Genomic DNA, 9,445 nt, shown 5'->3' with positions numbered 1-9,445 from the left:
AGACTTGCTAACTGCATTTTATACTGGCAGTAGGTTTATGTCAGACCTTCTCTGAATTCCGATAATTTCTGAGCTGCGTGTGCACGTAAACGCCGCGCCTTAGGACCTTGAAGCTTTTGCCTGAAATAGCATCTCCATTTTAACAACCCCGCTGTGGGTGGTTAAGTGGCTAAGGCATTGCGCAGTTACCATGAAGTGGAGGGTTTAGTTCGCATTCGCAAGATAACTTGTGCTATTCATGAAAGAGTACGTGCGTGCCAAGATAATAAATATGACACTGTATAAAGAACAAAATAACAATGCAGTCGGTTAAGGAAAAATCAAGTAATGGTCGAATTAGAAACGCGAGGAACAAAATAAAAGTTGTAATACGATTGCGTTGACTAATAAAATAGTTACACAAGATTTCTTACTGCGGATACTTGGTAACATAATTGGAAAGAAACAAAAGTGCTTCGAAATATCTAATATATTTAGAGGTATGGCTTAGCTCCCGTTTATACAACTACGTGTAAAGCAGTTGCTGCTTTCGTTCCCGTGCTTTCTGAATAACATAATATGAAATGGGCACAAGAAATACTTTGATGACGGGTCTTTACAACAGCCTGGGGCTTCGTTATACCCGGCCTTCACCAAAGGCAGCGGCCACTGGTGTTTATTGACAGGTGGGCTCAGTATTTGCCCCTCTTCCTACTGCCCCAACGAACTCTTAACCTCGAATTCTTCGTTTTGCATCCCTAGTGGCGAACGATCCCTTGCGACTCGAGAGACTCCGATGCCCGCAGATAAGCCCGGCATGCGGTGAGCGCAGGGGAGTCCGTCCGGGGCAAGACGCTCACGGTTACGCACTGCACGTGGTCGTAATTGTCCCCTCTGTGTTTCCTTTCTTTTTTTTTCTTATTTCGTTCGTTCCCTCGCGCATAATCGCATCTGAGGCGGCGTCACAAGGGCGAGCGGAGAGCGGCCTATAAACCAGTTCCGAGGATCAACGGCTCGGCTCTGTACGCTTCAAAGGCATGGCCTGCTCTCGTCCGCATGTCGCCGCCGCCGCCAGGAAAGGGTTGGACGCCCGAACCCGTCTCAACAACCGTACATCTTTCGTATTTTGCTCCGGGTTCACGCGGAGAGCTTGCAGACTCGGTTCAACCCACGAGACACGCTCGCTGTGAACGCGCACCGTCCTGGGACAAGGTCAAGCGCCGCCTCACGCTTTCGGTCGCCCCGGTTCTCGATGAGGGGGCAGGACTCGGCCCGGCCTGAAGCTCGCTGTTCCATGTTTTTGCTTGGAAAGTAAGAACGGGGGCATACTGGTGGAGAGGGATGGCACTGCCCTCTAAAAAGCTTCTCTTTGCGCTTACTTTTTTAAAATATCATTTTGCTGCGCTTGTGGCAGCGATGTTTTCGGCTGGTAACGGCGGTGAAGAGGGTTAATACTTATTTTTTTTTAAGTTTCTGCGTTGTCTCGGACACAGCCATATTTTTAGACAGAGGGACACGTACAGCCAAACCTGTATAAAAGGGCCCACCTCGGCACTCGGTAGTCACAGATCGGGACGACGAGCCGAGCCGAGCCAGCATCCCAAGACTCTTTGGTCATCTCCACTGTTCTGAGCCCGAACATGAAGGTACCATACGCGCTTGCTGCATTTTCTCCTTGATGTGTAAGGGCGCTGAAAGAGCTTGGTTGTCGACACCTGCAAGTGTTCTCCAATCTCTCTCAGTGACCTAACCACGTGTCGGGTATCCTAGAATGAGTTCCCATTTCGTGTAGCATTCTGTTACTCATTGCCTAGCTAAGATTAGGTTCCACAGCCAGAGAGACGGCTTTGGCGCATGTTTAGAGTAGTGCCAGTGCTTTTACCAAAACGTGCATGTTAGTTGATCATTTTATGTCGGCGGAATCAAGGACTCTGTGGCCTACATGTTTTTGCTAGCAGAACGGACACTCTTAGAAAAAACTGAGGTCGTGTTCCGTACAGCACACCTAAATGACCAGTAATTGCGATGAGAGGCAGAGTAGGCCAATTTTAATGTACGGGTACCGTTTGACTCGAAAACTGTGGTGTGCTCTGTCACCTTTTGCAATGGAAACATGAAGTTGTGCATTGCCTAAGATCTCAGCGTAAACCATTTTTAGTGAAGCCGTATTCGGACACCGTCGTTCATCACTGTAGCTCCCTTTTGAAGCAGAAGTTTGTCATTCCCCCACAGTATAACGAAACAAACCCAAGTAAATCCTTTATAATATAGCTCATACGCATGGGCTGTCATCAATGCTTTGGTTCGTTGTATTCAACGGACGTCGATGCAGTAAAAAAAGGCAGTTAAACTATTATTTTGTTATAGTTGGCGCCAAAAGCTGCGTGCTGCCCTGCTTTACTTGGCTCTATTCTTCAGCATTGGTGTTATTCACCGACGCTGGTTCTAGCGAGTTTTGTGTTCAAACTACCTAGAGTTACGAAAAACTATATTTTATATAAGAATACTCTGGTAAAGCGCCCGTTCGTTCCGGCGTTTCCTCTCTCTTGCGCTATTTACGTGCAATATACAAGAGACCTAACAAAGAATACAGTAATCTAACATTTTATTTCTATAAAAATACGCGCTGTTCAAAATGACGGGTTTGGTCCAGAACCATGGTTTGGTTGCTGGGATGAGTAACAATGGCGGCGAGAAAATATTCTTCCTCGTTCTGCCCAGCAGTTCTTGGTCCCCGCCGTTTTGGCCCTCGTGGCATGCGTCGCCCTCGGCGAGGAGAAGGACGTTGAAGGCCGCGGCGCCATCCTCGGAGGCGCCGGTCTTGGAGGTGCCGGTCTTGTCGGCGCCGGCCTCGCTGGTGTTGGTGGCTACGGCCCCGGCTTAGTCGGTGCCGCTAACCCGGCACTCCTGGGAGCTGCCGGACCCGGTTACGTCGGAGGTGCAGGTGTCGTGGGTCCTGGTGTCGTCGCGCCCGGCGTGGTCGCACCTGGAGTGATTACGCCCGGAGTCGTTGCCCCGGGACTGGTGAACCCCGGCCTGGTCGGCGGAGTTGGCTATGGCGGAGTTGGAGTTGGTAGCGGCTACGGCGGTGCCACGCACGGAGCTGCCGCCGCCGGGGCCCACCAGGCTGGCTTCCAGAAGGGAGCCGCGGGCCACGCCCAGGGATCCGGAGCGTTTGCCGGCGGAGCCGCCCACAAGAACGTGCAGGCGTTCAACAACCAGCAGGGCTACAACCACAACTCCGGCTTCTCCGCGAGTAACAGCAAGACGTTCGGCGCCGGACAGCAGCAGGGGTCTTCAGGATTCGTCGGTGGTGCAGCGGGACACCAGGCCGGCTTTGGAAAGACTGCCCACGGAGCGACCGGGGCGGTCGGTGGCTTCGGCCTCCACGGATAAAGGTGAGCTCCCGTCACTACCCTCCTGGGAGAGGGATGGCGAATGAGCGCATTTTATGTATTGACATAACGCCCACTCCTTCACCTCCTCCACATAGCCCCCGCTCCGTAACGTTCATCCTTGATTTAAGCTTATATTCCACGTGATTGTCAACTCTTTTGTTTATTAAAGCAATGCCTTCAGGATTTCAACGCGCTTGAAGAAAAAAATACAGCAAAAATAAAAATACATCTTATCTGTGCAAGGATCACGCTTTCGCTACGAACAGTAACGCTTTTATTTTATTTATTTATTTATTTATTTATTGTACCTCAAATGCCCCGAGCAGGGATATTACATGAGGGGTGGGCAGATACATCAGTTAATAAGGTGATCGATGAAATCCTTGACTTTAGTAGGGTCGGAGTGCTGGATGGCGTCGGTGGGCAAGCTGTTCCAGTCTTTGGCTGTTTGCACGAAGGATGAGTGCAGATGGGCAGATGTACGGGCTGCTGGAGGATAAACAGCTTTTGCATGGCTAGTTTATGAAAGAGGCAAAGGCGAGAGGTTTTTCGTCGTGAAGCTAATGTTTTAAGGTTGGCGCGGCGTTTGAGGGCAGATACGCTAGTATGATGTGAATAGTCGGAGTAAAGGAATGACTCCTTGTTTGTTCTTGACGTCCTTTATCGAGGCTAAAACTATTTTCTGAGCTTGGTATTTGCGCAACTGTTGTACTGGGATTTGGATGGCATTTTGAAGTTGGTGTGGTTATCACTATTATCTTACTCACTCCCTTGGACTCCTTGATTTTGATGACATTTAATTGGAGCCATTTGAAGTAAATACACCTCCTGTGGAACTTACTTTTTTCACGTTGTTTCTGCAGATGACGGACTGACTCCTCCCAATCTTGGCCCCCAACTCTGTTTTCGCTCAATGACATCGATGGGCATTCAACTGTTTTGTTGTGCAATAAATGTTACAACGCCAAAGCAATTCGCGTGTATTGTCCGTTCATTAACCGGTATTTACTAGTTTCACATTCGCTGTGGTGTGAATCGGCACCGCTGGTGGACATATATTGCCACGACTCCAGCTGTGAAGCTTTGTTTTCAACCGCGCGGTTTGCAGCCTTGGTTGAAGAGATAACCGTGTTAAACTCCGGAGCTCCCGGTACTGACTTTAATCTTGATCGTAGTGGTTAGCAATCTGCGGTCACTTGTAGGGCAGATGCTTTGAGAATGTCAAAATATAAACTACAGTATTAACCCACAGGTTGTCAGCTGATGGACAAGAGGGTATCATAAGGAAGGTCAAGTGGTGGCCGTCACAACCTTACATTATTAGGCATATTTTCTTCCGCCATGGAAAGGTCAGCACGCCAAAAACGACGCAGCAATCTTGAAGGAAGAAGAAGTTTATTGGAGCGAACTTGTGCTCCCCTAACAACTCAAAGAACACACAGTTGGCGAAGCAGCAGTCAACAAAGTGAAGTGCGCAGGCGAGCGTCGGCGAGTCGAATACTACGGCGTCAGCTCTGCAGGTATTTATCTGTCGGCGCCAGTGTTTCTCGAAACGTTGAATTGCATCCAGAACACTGTAAATAAAGGAAGACGTTTCTAGGCTAGTGGCATTAGGGCAAAACATTTTTTCTACGAAATGAGATAATCCGTGCGGTATAAGAAAGAAGGAATTGAACGTGCGAATCACTCGGGGCACAAATAACACAGCCTCGTCGCAGCCGGACGATAAAAGCAAAAACATAAATAAACAAGTCCAATGCATGGTTCGCGTCAATATTAATATTGTGATTGGTAAATTGATGCATGCACTGGACACACGTTTAGGCAGCCAGGTCCGCGGAACCACTGTGGAGTCGGGGTAGCGTGCTTGCCTTTCGCCCCGGAGACCCGGGTTCGATTCCCATCCTGAACTCTCCTTGATTACCCGCGAGCACTCATGCCGAAAAGAATAGAGCTAGCAGGCTCGGCGTTTGGCCGCTGCGCACCTGCCCCGTGGCTGCAGCAGAGGCAGAGGAGAAGGGACCAATCCCGCCGCGTCGTAACCACAACGATCTCTCCAGTCGGTCGCTGCGGCGTTCTGCCGGCGTGGACATCATGATATTTTAACGGTGATAGTCTTTCTTGAGCTATTTAAACCCAGAAATTTTGTTCTGTCTGTATGTCTGTCTGTCTGTGACTCGATTCAGCCACCCGGGCAAAGTGAAACGAAATCTGCGCAGTAGTCTTATATAATCACAGACTAAACGTCGAAGTCCGGTTTATATGTTCATAGTTGTAAACATTGTTGAACACGAACAAGACATTATAAGACAGAAAATCAATACATAAAGAATATTTACAGTGTTCCTTTATAAAGCAATTCATAGATGCTTGATTTTTGTGAAATGAAAGACTACATCCACTGCAGAAAAAAAAATTAACACTCTCGCCTGATGACGCCCGCACCACTATATATCCTATGGCGCATTTTAAGAAATCAAGAGGCAACAGTTACGAAAGGTTCCATTATTGGTTCCACGTTCTGCTTGGAACGCACGTGGACTAGGGCAACGCGGTTCTATAAACGTTGAAGTAGGGCGCCTCGATTCACGCGCGTCTCCGCCGTACGGGAGCGCTGGCATCGAGGCACCCAGCCTGGCGCAGGGAACGCGGTAATATAAATTACCTTGAGCAAACATTTAGAAGGTTCACCTTGGGAGTATCGCGACGCAAGAGGAACAACATGAGGTGTGAGCGGGAAAGCGAAGGGAAGCATTTACTTGGCAATTTACTTGGAAAGGAGCAGATACGGGGCCAATTTTTTTCAGGTCGGTGGTTAACAGCATCCGACCAGAAGCAACTTTCGCGTATGGACGCCCCATTGGTCGTGAAAGGTTAGTGCACCTCACACAGCGGTGGCCCCACTTATTTTCACCATACCGCAGCGCAGCAACTCCGGCGAAACGCTTAAAAGTTGCTATCTTGGAAATGGTAAAGGGAAGCACCGTTGCTTGAAACGCGCTACCCTGGAACGGGGGATGTATGCGCTTCCACAGTCGCAATGTTGTGGTCGTTGTTGTTGTTGTGCAATGTTATATTGTGAACGGCAGTCCCTTTGGATTAAAAGTGGAAGCGGAAGGAGAAGAGAAAAGGAAATTACAGCTTCTCTAGGAGGTTCGCCTCCTTGGCGAAAGGTAGAAGCGTCGCCCGAACGGCCCTGACTAAGTCCGGTAAACCTGACGTGCGCCGGCTTCAGGTATCGTAGGGCGACTTTTCAAGTGTCCAGAGTGGACAGTCCCGGAACGAAGAATGGGCTCGACTGCCCCCAAAAACATCGACCCAAACGCGACAATTCTGATCTGTCCGGCTGTATGTCTGTCGGTCGGTCTGTGGGTCGGTCTGTCCATCTGTCCGTCCCTCGATTTACACACCCGGTCAAAAGTCGGAACGATCCTTCAACATGAAGTGTATATCGGCAAAAACGTTCCAAAATACTAAAATTACTGACATTGGTCGCACGTGCTCACCTTATGCAGCGCCAAAGAAATATCCGGCATGTTTGCGGCTGGATATCAGTGCACAGCCATCTGAAGCAACGCTCTTTTAATTCAAAGTACGCCTTATGGTGGTTGTTGCGGAGCCAAATGAAGACAAAAATTTCTCCCACCTCCCCTCGCGGGAACCCCTGTGTAGATGCAACGCATAGGGGGTTCCGTTGTTGTTTCCGTTAGGTTGATTCTCCCATCGCGTGAAACGTGCCGTGAACCCCCTGCCGCGGCTATGACGCAGCTATGACGCAACACAATCCAACACAATCCACTTTAATCCAATCCAATCCAAATCCAATTCAATCCAATCCAAGCCAAGCCAAGCCAAGCCAAGCTAAGCCAAGCCAAGCCAAGCCAAGACAAGCCAAGCCAATCGAATCCAATCCAATGCCCCTCGCGAGAGAGTGTTCGCTATCGGAGAGGAGAGGGGGTGAGCGGCGGAGAGCGCAGCTCGCGCGGCGAGGCGAATGGGGGAGGGGTATGGACGGTCAACAACAACGTCGTATGGAGGGACAAGGCGAGTGAATGAGATGCAGTCGCATCTAAAAGAACCAACGCATCAAAACCATTGAAGCAAGTGGCGCCCCCCGACCGGATAGCGCGCGGGCAGTACGAGCGCGGGAAAATGGTACAGAAATGAGAGAGAGAGAGAACAACATCTTTATTGGCCGGCTAGAAGTTAATCAGGGGTACCAGACTCCTGAAGGGGAGGCAGCGCCCTCGATTGCTGGCGTTGGAGGGCCTCCAGAGCAAACTGGACGGCCCTTCGTTGGGAGTCAAAGTCTTCCTTGCACACCGCACGAGCAAGGTGAGGAGGAAGCACATCCGTGGGTTCCGGGGTCACTGAGCATGTCCATAGCATGTGCGCCATAGTAGCGCGATTAACACCACATAGCACACACACGTCACTGGGTTGTAGTTCGGGATGCACGTGTTTGGCCCACACCGGGGTCCACGTCGCGCGCACTTGTAGCTGTCTAAGGATCACTGCCTCTTGCCTAGAGAGGTTGGAGTGGGGTCCTGGGTACTGTCTTCTGGTTTCTCTGAACCATCTCAGCACCTCTCCGTATGTGTTAATCGGGGTGAAGTCTTCACCGTCGCTGTCGTAGTTTTCCGCAGGAGGGGGAGCCGGACAGGCGTTGCGTCTAGTGAGCGCACTCGCCATCCGGTCCGCGTCCTCATTGCGGTTCGCTTCGGGTCCTACCATACCCATGTGGGCTGGGAACCATTTGATTCACACGCCCGTCGATGATGGTCCTAGGGCCCCGCACACATTCACTACACTCGGATGTACTTTGTTCTCGGCGAAGCGCAGGACTGCAGTCCGCGAGTCACTGAGGATGGTAGTGCAGTTGGGGTTGGAGAGGGCCAGCGCTATGGCTAACTCCTCTGCTTGCTCGGTGGTAGATGCCACGATGCTGCCGGCGGTATAGAGCTCGGCAGTGGTGGCGGCGATGACGGCGGCCGCGTAGGTGTTCTTGCGGTCCGGGTACCTAGCCACGTCGACGTAGAAGGCCCCGGTGTCGGTGGAATGAGTGGCCGTAAGCGCTCGGGCTCTGGCGAGCCTTCGTTCGTAATTCTCTTCTGGGTTCATGTGTCGGGGGAGGGGGGCGACGTGCAAATGTCGGAGTAGCTCCCGCGGAAGCGGCAGCCAGTCCCTACCCTCCTGCAGCCTCGATTGATACCCTAGCCTCTTCAGTATTGCCCGGCCTGTTCTAGTTTGTGCGAGACGCGTGAGCTGTGCTGTCTGTTGAGCTTCGACGATCTCACCTAGTGTGTTGTGCACGCCTAACCCTAGTAGCCGGTCGGTGTTGGTGTGATTATAGAGACCAAGTGCAGCTTTGTGCGCTTTGTGAATGAGTGCCTCTAATTTTCTGCGTTCTAGGTCGGTCCAATCATGGAAAGCCGCGACATAGGCCAGATGGCTGATGGCAAAGGATTGGACAAGCTTGAGCAGGTTGTGCTCTCTCATCCCGGCATACTTGGTTGAAATCTTCTTGATGAGACTGATGGCTCTTGAGACTTTGGAGTCCAATAGCTTTACTGTGTGACCGTTGTAACGAAGTTCCTCTATGTGGAGACCCAGAACACGTAGAAAATATGCATTGCGTTAACTACGGAAGGGGCGAGAAGAGGGGAGGGGATAGAGAAAAGCGTATTACTGTTACTTCGTTGAGGCGGCACAAGCATGTCGTCTTTCGACGACATTCGCAGCGGAGCAAGCCTATACGCGGCTAATTCCTTTTCATTATAATTCATTAAATCATGCCTTCTTCATCATCAGAAGGCTTGATTTTGTCTACTGCAGGACGAAAACTTCCCCCGAAGATCTCCAGTCATACCTATCCAGCGACGCCTAATGAATCAGCTCATTATTAATTAATAATTCATTAATTATACTAGTCCAATCGCCAGTGTTCTTGGCTAGGAAGTCGGACCGTAATATTGTTGCGCACCTGAGCAAGCGGCTTACTAAGGAAAGTGTTTCAAGTAGCCCAGGCCATGTGGCAAAACCACACACACATGCACACACACACGCAC

General features: G+C 50.5%; 1 protein-coding gene across 2 annotated transcripts; it reads left to right on the top strand.

Annotated features, from left to right (window-relative positions):
• The first annotated feature begins 1,020 nt into the window (after positions 1-1,020).
• LOC144165332 (uncharacterized) lies at positions 1,021-4,344 on the top strand. 2 transcript variants are annotated; one of them, XM_077695448.1, is made up of 3 exons: positions 1,021-1,625; positions 2,704-3,377; positions 4,241-4,344. In XM_077695448.1, the coding sequence occupies exons 1-2, from the start codon at positions 1,620-1,622 to the stop codon at positions 3,373-3,375; spliced, it is 678 nt and encodes a 225-aa protein (XP_077551574.1). In that variant the 5' UTR covers positions 1,021-1,619; the 3' UTR covers positions 3,376-3,377; positions 4,241-4,344. The 2 variants fall into 2 exon arrangements, with proteins under 2 accessions (XP_077551574.1, XP_077551571.1); XM_077695445.1 differs by having other exon boundaries at positions 2,701-3,377.
• The last annotated feature ends 5,101 nt before the right edge of the window (positions 4,345-9,445 follow it).

Source organism: Haemaphysalis longicornis, unplaced genomic scaffold (assembly GCF_048455015.1).
Source record: "Haemaphysalis longicornis isolate Haplotype H1 unplaced genomic scaffold, Haemaphysalis longicornis Haplotype H1 scaffold_1, whole genome shotgun sequence".
NCBI lineage: Eukaryota > Metazoa > Arthropoda > Arachnida > Ixodida > Ixodidae > Haemaphysalis > Haemaphysalis longicornis.
The sequence above is the reverse complement of the archived record's forward strand: the minus strand, read 5'-3'. Positions and strand labels throughout refer to the sequence as shown.